Source organism: Camarhynchus parvulus, chromosome 2, assembly GCF_901933205.1.
Source record: "Camarhynchus parvulus chromosome 2, STF_HiC, whole genome shotgun sequence".
Lineage (NCBI taxonomy): Eukaryota > Metazoa > Chordata > Aves > Passeriformes > Thraupidae > Camarhynchus > Camarhynchus parvulus.
In genome coordinates, this window is record NC_044572.1 from 146,172,044 (window position 1) to 146,191,424 (window position 19,381).

The following is a 19,381-nucleotide window of genomic DNA, read 5'->3' on the forward strand; positions in this document are numbered from 1 at the left end:
TACACTGCTCTGAATAATTTCAGCTGTTGTTGAACAATGTTGTCTGCTGTGGTCTGCTGGAAAGGCTCAAGAAACAAAAATAAAAAATGATTGCTGTGGTATCAGAGAGAGAAGCTTAAACAAATATTCTCTGCACATGAAAAACTCCTCATTTGAATATGAGCAAAGCTTTCAAAGGTTTAAAGGGAAAGAAGAGCAGTTTTTAATGCCTTTTTTTATTTATCTTTTGCTTTTACAGCAGAGAAACAGTTTTAATCTGCTGGTTTTATGGAAATTGATTTCACATAGCACTGTAAAACAAAAACCTTCTTTTGGGAAACATGCCAAAACATCATCAGTCTGCTGAGGGTAAGTTTAAGTGGGAGGCTTACAAACTGCTGAGTCCCTCTAATGCTATCTGAAGTACATTATGATGGAAGAAAATTTTTATTAGCAATAACAGGTTCATTTGCTACATCAATTATTTTTTGCTGTATTTATCTCTTCTAATTATTTCTGTAAACATTCTCATTTGTATGAATCATGAACCTTGGTTACTTATGTGTCCATTTGGACTATCTATTTAATAGCACTGATTTAATATCAACATTTAGATCCTTATCCAGCATGATAACCTCAGCTTTTAACTGGAGTCAGGATAAAAAAGGTCAAAAGAGGTAACATGTGTGTGTGCCCAAGAGGATTAAAGCATGTGCAGAACAATTAATATTTTCAGTGAAATGTTTTATGGGTTCTTTTTGAGCTGGCCTTTTGATGACCTTGTCCATGAGACCATGAGTGGTGAGGCTCTGGCACAGGTTACCAAGAGAATTTGCACACGCCCCATCTCTGGAAGTTTTTAAGGCCAGCTTGGACGGGGCCCTGAGCAATCTGGTCCAGTGGAAGGTGTCCCTGCCCATGGCAGGGAATGAGATAATCTTTAAGGTCCCTTCCAACTCAAACCATTCTATAATTCTATGATTTTATACCCTTATCCTTCAAAAGAGTCTCCCAATTATTGCAGTAGTCATCTGTGGACACACAGTACAGTAAACTGCCTTGAAGTCCATTTTTTTCCTCATTACAGCCTGCAAGATGCAGCAATCAAAATTTAAGACCTTTCTGACTCAAAGGTTATATTCAAGCAATTATTTTCAGCAGTCATGGTTACCTTCTATGAATTTGTGTCCATGACTTTGTGATTTATACTTTTGGCCTCTGTAACATCTTTTGGAATGAATTGCTTGTTGTAATAAGTGCTGAACTTTCTGGTTCTTTTGAACTTGCTATTGCAGAATTCAATGTGCCAATACTAGGTTCTTGTGTAGCACAAAATATTAAATTATCATTCCCTGTTGTTTTTTTTCTCTTCTGCAGACAATTATCTTACATATAAATGAAATGACAGTTTCCTAGCATAAGAAATTGAATGGCCTTGATAAATGTTAATTCAGATGTGTTGTTGAAACAAATCAGAAAAATTACTTTAGGGTAGTTTAATAGAAAACCATGCTCTCTTTCAGACTCACCTGCCCAAAAAAGAAATACTTTTCTTTCATTTTAGTTTTGTTTTGGGGTTTTGGGTCTTTCTTTTTGTAGCAGGGAAGGGTTTAGTTGTTTGGGTTTTTTTTGGTAAGATTAACAAATTTTTTCACAAAGCAAATTTTTTAGCAGAACGGGGGAAAAAAATAGGATCTGATTCTTGCTTGGGAAAAAAAACCTATCTTGCACTATATGAAATTATCAAACTGTAAAAAAAACCCAAACAAACAACCTCCATACACACACAATCATCACATTTCTAATGACAAGAAATTTCAATCTTGTGGGTAAACCAGGAGTGGAAAATCAAGAAATTAATTTGTATCCCATTTAGGCCAGATCCTTGGAGAAACTACTACTTTATAGCTCAGTACCCTATACATAAAATACTACTGCTTTAAAAATTGAAAATATAAGTCAGTCTCATAGAAATAGCATAACTTCAGATTAAAGCCTCACAGTCCTCACTAACATCCATTTGCATTTCACCAGTAACTGCCTTCTCCCACAGATCAGGAAAATTGTAGTGACAACACTAGTTTCTCTCATTGTTTTAACTCAAACCTTTAATATAATTTTTGGCAAATTCCTACTGGCACATGGCCATAGGGTACATGGGTGATCTGTTATTTATTTTAAGAAGAATCTGTGGATGTTTACGGATTGTGTTGCTCTAGACATGATCCTCTCTTACCCAAGGAGTTTCACTAAGGTTATAATCAGTGACTGTAAAACGTTCTAAGCTTTTTGGGTAAAACTGATAAGGTTTATTAAAATTAAATTTTCATGAAAATACATATCTTTCCTTAGATACCAAACCGAGTCGAGGGGGAATCTGGTTTGAAATCTTTATAGTGATTTTTGACTGCTGGCTCATTTGTCCTGAACTTAACCTTAGTTGCTATAAAAGTTGAAAGCAGATAAAGCCATGTGGTGATATTTAATTTACTTTTGAGTGGGATTTTTCTTTTTAAATTTGACTCAGAAATTATCATGCTTTTCATGTGTGATTTCTCAGCTGGTAGCACAGGAGAATGGCATGACAAAGTGGAGGTTTATCTTTGCGGATATGAAACAAACTACCAAATAAAAGAAAATTCAAAGGAAAACCACCTAGTTATTACAGATGAATTCGTAGAGGAAAATAATATAAACCAGTATTCTTCTAATAAACATATTATGGAAGGAATAGCTCTTTACTGCATAAAAATTCCATTTTCTTTCTACAGATTAATTGATTTGCAAACAGGGTGGAGAGGGGGAATAAGTGAAGAACTTTAGTCCCCAGTATAAAATCTGTGCAGTTTCAGACACAAGCTGCCCCTAAGTAGGAGTCAGCAACACTTCCAGCTGTAGGAGAGTGGACCTGCATAATCTGCACCCAGATTCAAGGTACACAAGGCAGTGCAGTGTGTGTATCATTTACAGATGGATCAGTTGTGCTTTTGAGGAACAGGAGGATGGCTGGAAATAAACAAATTTAGGTGAGATAAAATTGCTCAAGAAGGGCCAGGCTTGGCCTAATTCCTCAGTGCAGTGAAGCAGAGAACAAGACCTGGGCTAGATCAGCAATCTTTAAATACACTGTGTCCCTCAGATTCTGTTTCCTCTTCCAGAAAGAACAAGGTAAAGACACTGAAAAACTGAGTATGTGTGTCTTGGTTGCTCTACCAACAAAATTTTATTATATTTCCCCATCTCAGATTCCACCAAGATTTCTTGGTTTTCCACAGTGATTTGGAGATGAACAATTAAGAATTCAACGTTAACAAGTAAAATCCTGAAAGCCCACTTTGTTTTTTTTCACATAAACTTATGTATGAAATTGGGGAAAGGAATAGAATGTTGAGAAGAATCCAGAAAACTGGGAAAAATAAACCCCTCTCATGTGTAAGCAAGAGGAAACAGGTTTGTCAGCTGCCCATGGCAAAGGATCTGCTTATCTGAAGCAATTTCAAGACTGGCTTTTTTTAATTTCCTTGGTGGCTTGGGTTTTTATTTTTTTGGGAAGCAGTGAAGAGCTCTCTAGAATTAATGAGCCATGTTTCTTGTGTTTGCCTCCTAAGTGAGTCCAGTGTAAGCAAGGCACTGTTCTTGCAGCATGCCTGAGACTCTGCAGACCTCTACACCACAGACCCACCATATTTTCCTTTGGGGAAAAAAATGAAATATTTCTTGAAGTCTGAGTTATGCTGGAGCAAAGTGTTTTTCCTAACAGCTGCAGCTGGGCTAATGAGCACTGGCTGCACTCACAGCCCTGGCTAGTGACAGGGAGCTGAGGGAGAAGTCAGTGCCTCAGGCCAGAAATCAAACTCATCCATACAAATGAGAAAACTTGAGTGCAAAGCCCCCACTCCTCTTCCTGCTCACCTTCCTCTTACAAGTGTCTGCTCACATTTAGCCCCTGGATCTTAAGGAAGAGAATGGAAGGCATTTAGGCTGTGCCTCAGCATGGGAGCAGTCTCAAGCTTGGACATTGTTCCCTTTTTTGGTTATCTTTTGACAGGCTCACCTGCTCATCTCCTGACACCCTGGGTAAAATCAGGTTGTCAGAGGCAAGCCCTCAACTTTCCAAAGAGAACTGCCACTTGTGTCATATTAGGATGTGGCATCCAACTCCTGCTGTGGGTTCTGCTCTATTTCTCCCACATTCTTAAAGTCTGAAATGCAACTCCACGATCTGCAGGGGCCAGAAGCACTCAGTGCAGACACTGCAGCCAGCAGCTGTCCCTGCTCTGCCCCAGCACAGCTCCAGCCCTGGTGTCACAGTGTCCTGCTGTGCCTTGTCAAAGGGTTTGGGCTTAGGTACCCCTCACATGTGAGGGGAGAAGTGTTTCAGGTCAAGACAACAGCTATCACAGCCACTGACCCTACATTGCAGTTCTCTAATATTCCACTCCTGCCTGGAAAGAAAAGTCTTGAACTTGGTCCCTGGCAGTCCAGCTTCCTGAGCCACTCATGGGGTGCTTTTTAGAGAAGTCAAAGATCTCTAAGGATCAGAGAAAGAGTTTTTAAGCAAACTCTGGCTCAGTGCTCTGCAAGGACAAGTAAAACCAAGCAGTCCTTGGTTTTACTGCAGAGGGATGCAGCTGCCCAAGGAGCAAAGAGATGAGGCAATCCAAGCACCAAAGCACCACACCATGCTTGTGGTAATCCCAGAGGTACAGAAAATATGATTGCTCTGGAGATAAGTGGACCTACAAGACCCTCATGAGGTTCAACAGATCCAAATGTCACCCCTGAGTTCGGATATTCCCAGGTGAGAGTACAGACTGAGACCCATTGAGAGGAGCCCTGCAAAGAAGAACCTGAGGGTTCTAGTGGATGGAAAACTGGAGAGGAGCTAAAAATGTGCAGCTCAGAAAGGCAAGCACATCCTGGGCTGCATCCAAAGCTCTATGAGCAGCAGGTGGATGGAGGGGATTCTGTTCCTCTGCCCTGCCCTTGTGAGACCCTAGCTGCAGTGCTGCATCCAGCTCTGGCATCCCCATCACAGGAAGTTGTGGGATAGTGTGGACCTCTCAGAGCAGGCCCAGAGGAGGCCACAAAAGTGATCAGAGGGCTGGAGCATCTCTCCTCTGAGGACAGGCTGAGAGAGCTGGGGTTGTTCAGCCTTGAGAAGGAAAGCCTCCAGGGTGACATTGCAGCACCTTTCAGTACCTAAGCGTAGCTTATAAGAAAGAGCAAAAGAGATGTTTGACAAGGGGAGTTAGTGATAGGACAAGGGGAAATGGCTTTACCCTGAAAAAGAGATGTATTTCAGATTTTAGGATGAATTTTTTTTTTACTATGAGGGTGGTGAGGCCCTGGTGCAAGTTGCCTGGAAAAGCTGTGGCCGCCCCATCCTGGAACTGTTCAAGGCCAGGCTGGATGGGGCTTGGAGCAACCTGGGACAGTGGAAGGTGTCCCTGCCCATAGAAGGGGAGTTGGAATTAAAATATCTTTAAGGTACCTTCCAACCCAAACCATTCTATGGTTCTGTGCTAATAAAGCTGGACATGAGATCACTCAAAGTCTGCCTCACCACCTTCCTACTCAGCCTCTCACTTTCTCAGTAAATCCACCAAGCCATTAGCAGTTGCCATGAACTTGGACTCTGCCAAAAAGCTGTGTTACACTTTTTAGAAAACCTGAATCACAAAATTCCCATCCAGAAGCCTGCAAAGGATCCCAGACATGTGAATTTCACTCATTCTCAGGCTGGTAAAAGGTGAGGGCTTCAAAGTCTCAAACCTAATGTAATATTTATTATATCAGAATTTTTAACCAGGACAAACATCAATATCAAAATGTTCACTTGTCAAAGAAGCAGGAGGTAATGGAGGCACCCTGGAAAGGTTTCCCCAGCAGGAGCTGTTTGTGAGCATGCACCACCCTGAAGGGAAAAGCCTGGATTGGTCTTGCTGGTTTTCCTCTTTAAATACAAACAACATGGAAGAACTTGAACAAAAATATCTATTTTGTTATCAGAGCTGACAAAATATGAAAAGCTGAGTCCACATGGCATGTATGAGCTGATAGATGCGCTTCAGGCAAAGTGGTGTTGCAGGAAAACTTCAATGCAGCTGTGAATTTCAATATACACACAAGGTATGTACCATGATGGGGCTGTTCAAGGTAGCAAATGAAACCACAGTGAAACACTGCTAGATTTTTTTTCCTTCATAATGTGATTATTCCCATCCTTGGATGTGTTCCAGGCTAGCCTGCATGGGGCTCTGAACAGCCTGGTCTAGTGGGAGATGTCCCTGCCCATGTCAGGAGGGCTGGAACTAAGTGATCTTTAAGGTCCCTTCCAACCCAACCCATTCTGTGATTGCATGATTTGGGGTTTATCTTTTTCTATAATGTGACAAAAAAATAGTCATTCAGGTTCTATTGTGTTATAAAAAAAATCTGATTGTATACTTAATTTTTTATGCTCCTAATAGCCTCCAGTGATAAATGATAAAAAGGAAAGTCCTGAGTGGTGGGAAACCCAAATAAATTTTAATTGGCTGGTTTTGTTTTAGAGTGCTTGGAAGTGCCATTTATTTTACATTATTGTCTTCATCCTGATTTATACATAGAGAATGCATGATATAAAAACTCTTTGGGTTTGGAATATTTATCAAGAAGAAGATAAATCCTCACTATCACTCTTTAAAATTATTTTATGGGCTTAAGCAAATGGGACTGTATATTGTGTTGGCAAAAATCTTCATTCCACCACATTAAGTAAATACATTGTATACTTCACAAATGTCCACAAAATAGCATTTTAAAAGCTTTAATAATCTGACTACGGAGCAGTTGCTCATCACATGATTTATGCCTAATAAGAGTAACAAGGCTGTGCAACCCCATTCATTAGAGGATAACACAGAACTGGAAACAGTCATTAAGCCTCTTAAGCCACTGTTCTTTCATCCTCTCCTGTAGTAGAACAATGAGCAAATTATCTGATCAAAACTCTCTGGCTAGAAGTAATCTGTTACAATCTAATTCACCATTTAAAAAGTCAACACATAGAAAATCAGAGATACAGCAGTTACCTGTATCACATCAGCAGAACACAGATATGTCACTGATCTGCTGGTATCAGACAAATCCCTGTCATGTCTCACAGAATCATTCAGCCTTAGAATGGATTGGTTTGGAAGGGACCATAAAGGTTATCTTGTTTCAACCTTCCTGTCATGGGCAGGGACACCTTCCACTAGACCAGGTTGCTCCAAGCCCCATCCAATTTGACTTTGAACAGTTCCAGGGATGGGGCATCCACAACTTCTCAACTTCTCACAGCCTCAGGCTCAGCCTCTTACAATCCCAATTCACTCTGTGGAATCATGTTCAAGCAAAGCCTTTACACTGATAGAGAACTGAAGCAAAGAAGAATTAAGCCAAAACACCAAATCTGAGGAAAACAAAATCTACAGATTTGTCTTTCCTTTCTGACACTGTGCTCTTTGCACAATATTTGACAAAATTAAGATTTCTTGGTCATTCAGAATGACCTGAAATGGTCGTTTCTTGGTCATTTCAAAAAGACCTTGCTGGAGTTAAGGGAAGCTGAACAAATCTGAATGCTGCATTTTGCTTCAAAACCAAAGCAGTTCTCTCCCTTCCTCTGAGCCCTCTCTATGTCACATGCTGACAAGATTGGGCTCAAAGTAAATTGTTAGAAAGACCTTTGCGTCCCTTCACCTGCTCTAAATATTAGAGGATATTGACCTCCAGCCCTGTTTTACTTAAAGTAGTTCTGAATTATTTTCTTGTTATTATGAATCAGATAACACAAAGCACACCTAGACCCCACGGCAGCTGGTATTATAGTGCTGCACAGTCAAACCAGATGATGCTGCAAAGGAAAATCCAGTGGAGCCTTAGCCAGCACTGACTCCTGTGTGCCTCCTCCTAACCACTTTATTAATTATGTTCATGCACAGAGTCCAGCTACCCTAAATGCTTTACAAATTATGAGAGGAAAAATGTAAATGCTTTCAGTTGCTTTTAGAATAAAGAGGAAAAACAATCAAGGAAAACACAATTTGCACTTTCCCCATTACAGGTGGGGAATAGAGATCAAGGCTAATCCAAATTCTTAACCTCTTCCCCAAAATTTTAATATTTTTTGACCAGACCCCCAGCTTCTTACCAAGGGACGAGGCCTGTGTCACAGTTAAGTTCTAAACCCCAATCTCCAGCCTCTCAGCTTAAGACCAAAAAAACCTCTAAATTAAATTATCCTCTCTGCTTCTCCCATCCAATGAGCAAACTGTATGAGAGAACTCAGCAGAGGAAGCTCCTCTGCCTCCCCACAGCCATTCCTGTGCCCATTACCTGATCAGAGGCTGGTGCAGAGCCACCAGGGAGGCGTGCACCGTGACGGAGACCACGGAGAGGTGGAAATAGTCGAACATGACAGGAACGTGGTGGTGCAGCCCTCGGCGGGGGTGGAAGTGCAGGCACAGAGTGCGGCTGCTGATCATGGGGATGGCTGGCACATCCCTCAGCCTGCAAGGGAAAGGGGTTTGCAGGGGTCAGTGAAAGGCTGAGCTGGCACAGCCTGTAACATGCTACAGGCAGCAGACAGAGATGGCTTGAGGTGAAATTTTATCACTCCTCAGCTTCGTAAGTGTTAATGTAACTGAAGAGCATCTTGCGCTGTGCTCGTGCCAAACTTAAATATTAATACTAATGTAGATGTAATTAACATAAATAGAAATACAAAAAACATAAAGAACATATGCAGTGTTATATATGAATATACAGTATATAAGAAGAACAGATGTGACACAGTTCTGGTTTTTCCTAGTGATTACCCTTGATGTCCAGCTATGCATTAGTAGGCACATCAAGATCTAAATAGCAGAAGCAAATGCATTTAGCAAACTGTTCAGTTTATTTGAGTGTTCATAGATTGGACACCACACTGCTTGTGTGTGGCATTCACATTCTCTGAAAAAATCCCTTTATCCAGGATTTTTCTCCTGGGAAGCTGAGAAGCCTCAAAGAAAATGAAAACAATTCTTATCTCATTTGTTTCTCCTCTGTTTTGCTCATGTGGGATGTGTTTGGAGATTGTTTACCCACAGGTGATTGTTTCATTGGATTCTGGTGTGAGTTGTTTTGACTCTTTGGCCAGTCAGGACCAAACTGTGTCAGGAGTCTGGAAAGAGTCACAAGTTTTCATTATTATCTTTTTAGCATTTTAGTAAGTATCCTTTCTGTATTCTTTAGTATAGTATAGTATTCTTTAATATAATATAGTATCATAAAGTAATAAACTAGCCTTCTGAGAACATGGAGTCAGAGTCATCATTCCAGCCTTTGTTGGGACATTTCCCAGCAAATACAATAACTGTGTTCTTCTGTGTAAGAACAATCAGTTCAGGCAATCTGTGAGAGTTAGAAGCAGTCTTGTGTCAGACACAGCTGAAAATATTCAGAGTACCTTTCCAGTCTGTCAATCTGAAAAAAAACCTTTTGGAAGAGGCCAAAATTCAAAAGAGAAATTGAAGTAACTGCAGAGAAACAGTACAAGTTGGATTAGCTTCTCTGGGTTTTGGGTTGGTTTCTTTCTTTGTTTTTTTCAGTAAATAAAAGTCAAGACTTTAATTAAAAGTTTGTTTATACCTATTCCAGAATAACTATCCTAGTGTGCAGTCAACCACATGACATCTGAGTCATCTACAGGATAGGAGACTGAGCTGTAAACCTGGAGCATGCCTAAACAGATCCTCCCAATGCAAGTGAAACTTCTAAAGTGTAATTATTTTAAGGAATTAAAGACACTTCTGAAGCAAATTGTTTCCCAGAGATCAGAAAACCTAGGACTAGATGGTTGAGTGGCGCATGGTTAGTTCCAAGAAATGTTTCAATGATATTTGCAGAACATAATTTTCTAAAAATCACTACTTTTGTTTATAGTAAATCACACTAATCTTTCAGGTGGTAACAGAAATTAGGTGTAGGGACTAGAGCACAATTCCATAACCTAAATGTTTCAGTTCTTTTTATTTTTGGCTGTAATTTAATGTTTGTTTTTTCTCTCTTTAAGACCCATAAGCACTGATAGTTAAGTCCCCCCTGCCTGAGAGAACTATTTTTCTCTTTTTGTATCTTGAAGCTAACAGAAATATGTGCTTGAAATTTGTTTATGTGCTCTGTGGATATGAACAAAATCCCACAGGGACAGTCTCAGCATGAAACACAGCTCAGATGATTTCTCTGCATCTCCTCCCACTCCCCATAAATGACTACTGCTACTCAAGTCATTAGAACCTTTTCCCTGATTCCATGAGGCTCAAAAACATCTGGGATCACACTTCCTGCTATGTCTCAGGAAGGGATGCTACTCCCCCTTCCCCTAAGATTACAGAATCAAATTCAGTTAGAGGAAGTCAAATTCAACAGGAAAACTACTTCCTCTTAAAATGTAGAGGCTATTTTCTAAATAGAAGAAAAGTGCTTAGCATGTTCATAACTCCTGTCTTCAGCCAGAAAACACTTAATTGCCTCCTGAGATGAATGCATTCCTGAGTCACAGACCCTGACCATATGCAGGTCAATGATGATATTCCCTTTAACAGCAGCAGAGATAGACCAACACTTAAAACCTTTGAGAAACCTACACTTCAAGGAGAAAAAAATGTTCTCCCTTTAAGCAAGAATATGAGATACACACTTCAAATACAGAGGGGAGAAACAGGAAAACTTCAACACTGAGGCAAATGGGAGCCTTATCAAAGCTCTCCTTTTTTAAAAAGGACTCATTTCATCAAAATAATTTTCTGGTTGAACGGACCCCACATTACCAACTGAGCTTTAAACCAGCACTTACTGTTGGTCACTATCAGTAAAGTGCAGGTCCAGCTTGAGCTGAAAATCTGCCTCATTCAATGCATCTTCCACCTGCATAAAGAGAGAGACAAGGTTACTTTTGTAAGCTGGCACCTACAACACAGAAGGTGAAGGTGGGTGGGTTTGTCTGATAAGAGCAAAGGCAAAACCACACAGCAACAGCAGCATGACAGCACAGAGGCAGAGAGAAGCAAATGTGACAGTGAGTCGAGGTAATTGCTGAAGGAGTCAGAAGGAACCAGAGCAGTCAGAGGTGTTTTCTGCCACCAGGTGCCATGGCATGTCAAAAAAAAATCAGACAAGAGGAACCAGAGAGCATCAAGCTCTGCGTTTGTTGGATCCTTGCTCTTGCACACCAAGAGCCAGAAGAGCATTTCTGAGGCTGCTCTCCCTCACTGAGTGAGCCTTTATTTGGGTTATCTTAACAGCTGAAAGAAAGCAAGGACTGGGTTTTCCTGGATCAGAAACAGCCACAAATCTATGTGGTTACCTACCTGTAACTAATAGAAATTTCAAATTTTACAGCTTAAAGCATTCAGAAATGGCTCAAATAATTCTGGAAATTTCTGATCACTCATCACTGATCTTTGAGTTTATGTCTCAGCAAACCAAGGCTTTCCTGCCCCACAGTGACTCCTTCAGGCCCTTAGCAGATTCATGGAGGTACTTTGTCATTGATTCTCATGTAGACCATTTTCTTTCCAAAATTCAAAGGCCTTGGTTGTTTTAAAAACTAAAACAGAAGTTTAACTTGTACATGGCTGAGTGTGTCTACATATGGAAGGATTCTTCTCACCAAAACTACTGAAGAAATCATGTATGATTCACTGGTAGCTCCATTCTAACTCATCTAACAGGTCCCACCAGTAAAATTACCCATCTTTTATTGTCAATAAAATAGTTTTATTGGATTTTTGGAGACAGTGCTAGAGGTAGTAGTTCATTACCTTCACTGGGAAAGAAATAAATTGGATAACACATCCCAGCTTGGCACAGTTAAAACAACTGTAATCAATGGAAATAAATAAATTAGAAGAGGATTAAGCTGTCCAGCACTTTCTTATTCACTCCTTTGAAATGTCAATTCTTCCCCAAGAAAAATAGGTTTAATAGAATAAAAAAAATTAATTTCTAATAACCTAAACGGACATATGAACAAAAAAATCACACATTTTATAATCAAAATAGTTGTTTTCTGTGAATGTAAATATCCTTATAGCATGACAGAACATAGCAGGAGGCGCACAGAAATAAATGTGGAAAATTGAAGTTATTCACTGGGGTGTGATACTATAAATACAACATGGTTTTTGTCCATAAAAAGGTGAGGTGAGATGTATGGGTTCTGTCTTCTGTCAGTGGCAAGCAGAGGCAGAGAGTGACCTGCTCCATCCTGAGGTACCCACTGGGGAAGGACAATTAATTTCTGTTTCTGCCTGTCTCTCTCCATTGACAATAGGTAGAGCTTAGAGAAATACCTTGGTCTAGATACATTTGCACTTTAGATGGCTTCAAAGAGGCAAGATGAATTCTGCTTTCCAAAGGTGATCATCATCTTAACAACAGAGCAGAGACTACACTAAAAATGCACTGAAGGCAACAATCAGAGGCATTACCCTGCTCTGACAGATAGGACTCATAAAATAAATAACATCACCATGTTTAGCCAGGTTTTCCAAAGGTGAAACTGCATTGACAATGTACAATCTTTTCCTGTGGAGGTAAGAAAATTGAGATTCAAGGATTGGTTGTGCTTTGAAGAAATCCTGAAAGATGTTAAATTTAATTCCTTCTGAAGTAATATGGTATTTCTTCTAGCATGGCCACAGGCATAGAGATGTAAAGGGAAAATTCCCACTCCTATATACTGAAAATGTGCTTTCTCTTTTGTGATTGCCTCGAAATACCTGGAAGTATGCCTTTCATTAAAAAAAAAACAGAAAAAAACACAAAACAAAAACAAATAAACAATCAAAAAACTCCAAAAAAACCAAAACCAAACAAAACAAAAAACCACAGAAAAAACCCACCTTTTTCCTTTTTAATGAGTTTCTATCACTAAAAATCACAGTTGCTGGCAGTGGCAAAAAAAGTAATCATTACTGAAGATACATTCTGAATTTAAACTAGGGATTCAGTACAGTGGTTCAGACAAAGCAAACCTCCTCCTTCTCAAACCAAAATAAAGGGGATGAAATTTTGGGTCTGTGCCCAGCCCTGCTGAGCACCTGCAACAGACCCTGAGATCTGAGTGTGTGCTCCAAATGAGTTCAGTAGCTGGTGACACTCACCCCAAACACCTTGAGGCAGTGAGCAGATGCCTGAGAGACCAAGAGATACTCTTCACTGCATGGGGTCATGCAGTAAGCTGCATAAATTAGATATTTTAATCCCAAAATTTCATTGATATCAGACTGATCAGAATAGTGCAAAACCCCTCTCTTAGGTTGGAAATAAGGATATTCTATTCCTATCTGTTAGAAGTGGGGCAGTTATCTTCTGTTAACTGGGCAGTTTTTCTTTATCGCTTCCACAACCAATCCTCCTTCCAGGAGATATCTGCTGTTCATGGGCCATTAAGTCTCACTGCACAACTGATAAAATTACATCATCCCATTGGGAGATGCTCCACCCAGGTGGAGGAGCCAAGCATTCCTACCTGGATATAGTCTGGGGTTTGGAACACCACAGCAGCCTTTTCTACTGGATTCCCAGAGAAACAGCTTTCTTCTCCGCTGGATTCCCAGAGGAAGACCAGGCCCATCTACAGCACCACTGCACATTCAGAGGAAAACTCCACCCTTCTACAGGATCCCTGCTCCAACAGAGCCACACCTGGCACTGCAGGAGGGCTGAGCCACCTTTCAATGGGACTGCTGCCACCACCCTGACCCACAGGGTGTCAGGTTGTATTTTGACTCTGTCAATAGGGGTTTTTTTTTTGCACTATTATATTTGGTTTTTTTTGTTGTTTTTAGTTTTCCTAGTAAATAGCTGTTATTCCTATTCCCATATCTTTGTGTGAGAGCCTTTTAATTTCAAAATCATAATAATTCAGAGGGAAGGTGTTTACATTTTCCATTTCAGGAGAGGATCCTACCATCCTTAAGCAGATACCTGTCTTTTCAAACCAAGACAACCCCACATAAAACCGATCAAAGTTCCCACTACAGAGGTAATGTTTCCTTTTCCCTCCCTAATATTTAACTATTTAGCCAGAGTGTCAAACTGAATGATCTGGATGTCCCAGATCACTTAAATTTCTCTGGAAAATACAAAATCTAATATACTGTCTTATTCCAGCTTGCCTCACTCTGTTCTCTTCCTGCTTCTAAATTTTCTCTGAACAGGGCCAGCAAGGAAGAAGCCAGACCACTTATCTATTCTACTGCAGGATGAAAAAGGCAAAGCTTCTTCTCTAATAAAAAAGAAAGCAAAAGCCTATGAAAATAAATTAGAGTTCTTTGTAGCAATAAATTCTGCCCCAGCCCTGCAATATTGTTTCCTTTGAATTCAAAAAATGCTGTATGCTGGGACAATATAGAAAAAGACATCAAATAAACCAAAGAGTTTTAAAGCACCATTTTCATGGTGAAATTCATGTTTAGTGCCACTTTAGGCAAATAATAGGGCTTCCTTCTGTTTAATACCAGGCAAAAAAAAATTACATATTTAAGTGTATCTAGGGTTACGCTAAAGGAGGGGGAGAATTTAAAAAAAATAGCAAATAATCTAATTTGGACATACACATTGGGTTTGGTTTCTGGTTGTTTTTGTTTGGTTGGTTTTTTTTTTGTCTGAGTCTATATCAGCAAAACATCTCATCCACAAAACTGTCTGAGCACCAGGGGGAACAATGCTCCCCTAATAGAATATTGGATAATTCCAGCTCTGACAGCAGAAACTGCATGGAGTGTATTAACTCAATAGTTGCATTACCCATACTAACTCCTTTGTCTATTTATCATAACTCCCATCCACAGACAAAAACAGTAAACAGAACCTTCACCCTCAACCAAGAAAAATCACCATAGCACACAAGAGGCACAAAAAAGGATTCACATCTGTTGTGTGCTAAATAAATTAAGAGTTATGAACACAGATGATATTTAAAACACTTTAAAAATCTCTAGATGACTTGCCAACACCACATTGCAAGGATTTCATCCAACACAGAAGATTATGTGACAAAGATACAAAACTGTCTCTGAATAGTTGTGGATGTTGTAGTGGCACACTTCAGTCTCTCCCACATTTATATCAAATTTGCAAAGCTGTGGAGGACAAGACAGCAAAGCAGAAAAAAGAAGCCTAAAAGCATTAAACAAAGTGAATTATGCTAATCTGCTCAATACACAAAAAATTTTAAGAGACTTTTATTTTTTGTATTTGATTCTTTAGAGTGCCTTTAGGAACTCATCTGGAACAACAGACCTGTTTATCCTCTTATTCTACATTCATGAAAACCCTAAGTTACTTTGCCACACAGAAAAATTGAGTTTATCTGCACAAATCCACTCTGTAAGTATAGAATTGGGCAGCTGACCTCTTTCCAGGGAATCTCCTATGAAAGGCTGCTGTGGTGGTGCTGCACACAGCACATCAAGACTCATAATGAGTTTTAGCTGTGAGGCATCTCGTGGGTTATTTTTTATTTTCCATTTCATGAGGTGCACAATTTTCCTGAATAATAATGCAAAAATCATCAGAAATCATCCCTGCTCAATACAGTGGAAACTGCTGTAATTTGAGGGGAGTGATATTTAGTCAGAGGTACTCCACAGAGGAAGGATAAAATTAATATTGGCTAAAGCATGCTGGGACATTTTCCTAACAAATATTGATAGACTTGCATTTAGTAATTTTTCATATAAGCCCAAACCAACAATTCTAGGGAGGAATAAATTGACGACACCATCATTAAAAAAAAGAAATCAAACCAAAACAGCAAAAGGAAAGTAGGAGAGAAAAGGAAACGTTAACCTTAAACTGGGTTCTCAAGCTGTTTTAATTTAGATCTCTGTATAACACACACACACACACACACACACACACACGTCAAAGAAAAGATTTTAAATCTCATCATGATCAAATAGGAAATTATACAAAGGACAGGTGAGTGTCTCAGGCCCTGAGTTCCACACACAGCACATGATTCACAGTGGCTGTGTAACTCATAGTGCCTCCTTTTGATGACAAGCTGACTTGGCAAAGATGCTGGTGTCCTGTCTCTTGTCACCACCGAGGGCAAGTACCAATGCCACACATTTTGTACCAGTCCTTGGGCTGGCAAAGCACAGTGATGGTACATGGGACATGCCTGAATGCCATTCTACTGTGACACTCTCTCCCCTTCCTTTTTAAGATTTCAGCAAAATAGTGCTCTCCATGAACAATGATTGCTCCACCCTTGTAGCTCCTGGGAACAGGAATGGCTGCTGGAAGCCTTTGGTTTCACATCAATAAGATTAAACTAAAGGTGTCACAGATTGTGTTTTTACCTTGTGTGAGTGCTCCTGTTGGCTGAAGGAGTGGATGGAAAAGGGGAGAAGGGTCTTGGGGTGGACATGCTGTTGCTGAGGTACCACAGAAAGCAAAAGGGTTGTACATGGACTCTAAGGAAGGGAAAACTCCAGCAGCTCTCCCAGGGGCTCCTGCAGTCAGGAGCACTAAGGAAAAAAGCCAGGAGACCTCTGAAGGATGGAAAGGGGCTGAGGAGCTGTAAAAAATTTCAGTCACAAGAGAGAGGAGGAGAAAAGAGTAATAATAATGGAGTAATAATAATAGTAGTTGGTCCTGGAAAGAAGTAGCAGACTCCCAGTTTTCTCAGGTGGGGCTGATCAGCACGGCTGTGCTAAGTGAGTGATCCAGTGCACAAATGACAAATTATGGTTGAGACACTTGAGTTTGTGATATTCAGATTTACCAAAGTATGTCAACATCTTATTCCACTGGAAATCCAAGGTGTAGCCTGCTCCTCATAAACAGGCACATTGCAGAGGGTCTCTCCGACCTCATGCAGAGTTTTACAGTGTCAGCATGTATAAACAAATAAATTACAGGTATTTATGGGTGCAGGACAGTCAGTCTTCTCCTAATTCAGCTGCTGGTGTATTGGTCAGATAAACTGTGCCTTTCCCTCCAGCAGCTGCATGGATGAGACCCCTGGGAGCAGATGGACTTCTTCTGAAATGGAGATACCTGAGCAATGCACACCTAAAGTTAAGTAAGAGGAATCCCAGCCCTGCTGGTTTTTATGTGCATCCCAAAACAACTCACCCTTTCACCATCCAGAAGCAGGTGCACTCTGAAGTTCATGGTCTCATTAAGAATGATCTCTTCATTTCTGTACAAAATCTGAAATATTCTGCTGTAAACATTGTTTTCGTGAACGCAGGTCGAGCAAAGGCTGGAATCACCTGCACAAAACACAGACAAACTCCTGGTGTGATTTCAGCAGGGAGATTAATTTGCAGACTATGATTTCACTCCAGGGTTACCTAAGTAGTACTTGTAATTAAACACTTGCATTCTCAATAATTAATGGTAGTAGAGTAGTCTGTTATTGTGGGTTGCAGGTTCACAGGCATGATATTTAAAGAAAACAAATGTTAAACTGTAGGCAGGCTGGATTTCAAAGTGAGAATACTTGATCCTGCGACAGCATTTATCCTATTAACTCTATTTCTAATAAAAGTTAAAGCATCAAATGCTTAACTCGGTGCACCAAGCACCATGAGGACTGTGGGAGTTCACCTGTGAAACTTCATCTTTTATCTGCAATGGGCATCTTTCAGAAGAGGGATTTTTCTTGTCGTCTCTGGTACTCCCAGAAGTTACTACATGGGAGGGGGGACAATAGCCAATAGCAGATATTGTATATAGAAACTGGAAGCGCAGAGGCATCTTAAAATACAGAAACATAAAAATATAGACTTTTTTTCAAGATGCCCGTGTAATCCTTCAGGTCCTTGGCACATGTGAGAGATGCCAATTTGGTCCCAAAAATTGGATAAATCAAAGGAACTCAAGAACCAAAACTCTAAGCTTCTCCACATCAAATTCAGCCAGTAGCGTCACCTGTGTGCTGATATATCAAAGGATCACAAATAAACATCACATAAACTGAGATGGGATTTATCCTTTCTAACTTTTAGGTGCCTCCAGTGTGTGTATTTTGTTTTGGTTACAATGGAGCCTATAGAATTTAGGACATCATTAAAAAAAAACAAACATGCTTTATACTGAGGAAAATTTTTGCTTCAAGTCAACTGCTTTTTGAGCAATTCCCTTTTCAGTAAGAGAAAAAAATACATGTGGCTTGCTGAGCTATACAAACTCACATTGGAGGGAACATCCACTAAACTACACTGAATGCCTTCCAGAGGAGCCTGCAATGACAGTGTGACTTTTAAATGAACTGGGCACCAGAGTTAGGAATTTTCAAGGTTTGTCTTGGCTGGTGATCAGAATCCCCTGATAATTCTACTTCTGTATCCCCAGAGCAACAACAGGCTGCAAAATTTACTCAGAGCTGGTTTTTGTCTCCTTCCAGCATTCAGTCCTGGAGGAATCTGAGCTTTTGAAACGTAGTCCTTTAGCAAATGGTATTTTGGAACTCTCCTGAGAAAGGGTGCTTAAAAGAGGTGTACCAGGATTAGTCCTTCAGAGAGAGACAGATGTGCGATCATCATCAAAAAGTCAGAAGGCAATAATTTTCAGAAAGTACAGTTTTTCAGAAGGTACTTCTTGGAATTTGCCCCTTTGCAGAACTGTTCTGGCACCAGAAGCTGTGGTAAGATAAAAGTCCAGGACCTGCTGTTTTGTCAAGAGTTTCAAATCAGGACAGGTTTATTCTGCTGAGGTTTGTATATAATTTGCTATCATAGGTCAGTGAGTCAAGACTGACAGAGGATTAAATATTTTATGAGGTCAAGTTTGGTCATATAAAAATAAAGTAACAGAAAGGACTTTAAAAAACCCAAGTAGAAAAGTAGACAGTGAATGGGGTTTTGTCATTATAAAAATTAATTTAGTGGTGCCAGTCTGCTGGAACTGGAATAGCATGGACACTGAAATATCTCAAAAAAGAAAAAAAAAATCATATGGGGCAGAATTTACTAAATGACAATAAGACCAATAAAACTTGATCTAATTAATTAGCAGAACCATAGTGCTGTCATCCAGGCTACATTCAAATAATTTTCCTATTACTGACTTCTGTCAAGCACACCCAAGTATTTTATGCTGCTGTTGTCTTCCCACCACCCAATCTGCACACTAGTTATCCATGAATCCAGGCAGCCTAGATAAATACATATTTATTTTCATGTGCTACACCAATAAGGCTAGAATGTTTCAGCCTGATTAGCTCTTCAAAAGCATTCAGTCATATTTATTTTAATTTAAACCTCATGATATTACAGACACAGCAAAAATCATATTAGAGGTATAATGCATTCTTACTCCTAGCTGGCAGACAAAGGAAACTTTATGCTATTTGATTTGGATATTG

At 39.9% G+C, this 19,381-nt stretch overlaps 1 protein-coding gene across 1 annotated transcript in view; it reads right to left on the reverse strand.

Moving 5' to 3' along the window:
- FAM135B (family with sequence similarity 135 member B) overlaps positions 1–19,381 on the reverse strand; it is a 194,506-nt gene that overhangs the window by 53,374 nt on the left and 121,751 nt on the right. The window contains exons 4-6 of the mRNA XM_030944057.1: positions 17,146–17,285; positions 10,847–10,917; positions 8,344–8,517 (exon numbers count right to left, since the gene is read on the reverse strand). Coding sequence (XP_030799917.1) covers positions 8,344–8,517; positions 10,847–10,917; positions 17,146–17,285 — 385 coding nt within the window. The remainder of the gene's footprint in view (positions 1–8,343; positions 8,518–10,846; positions 10,918–17,145; positions 17,286–19,381) is intronic.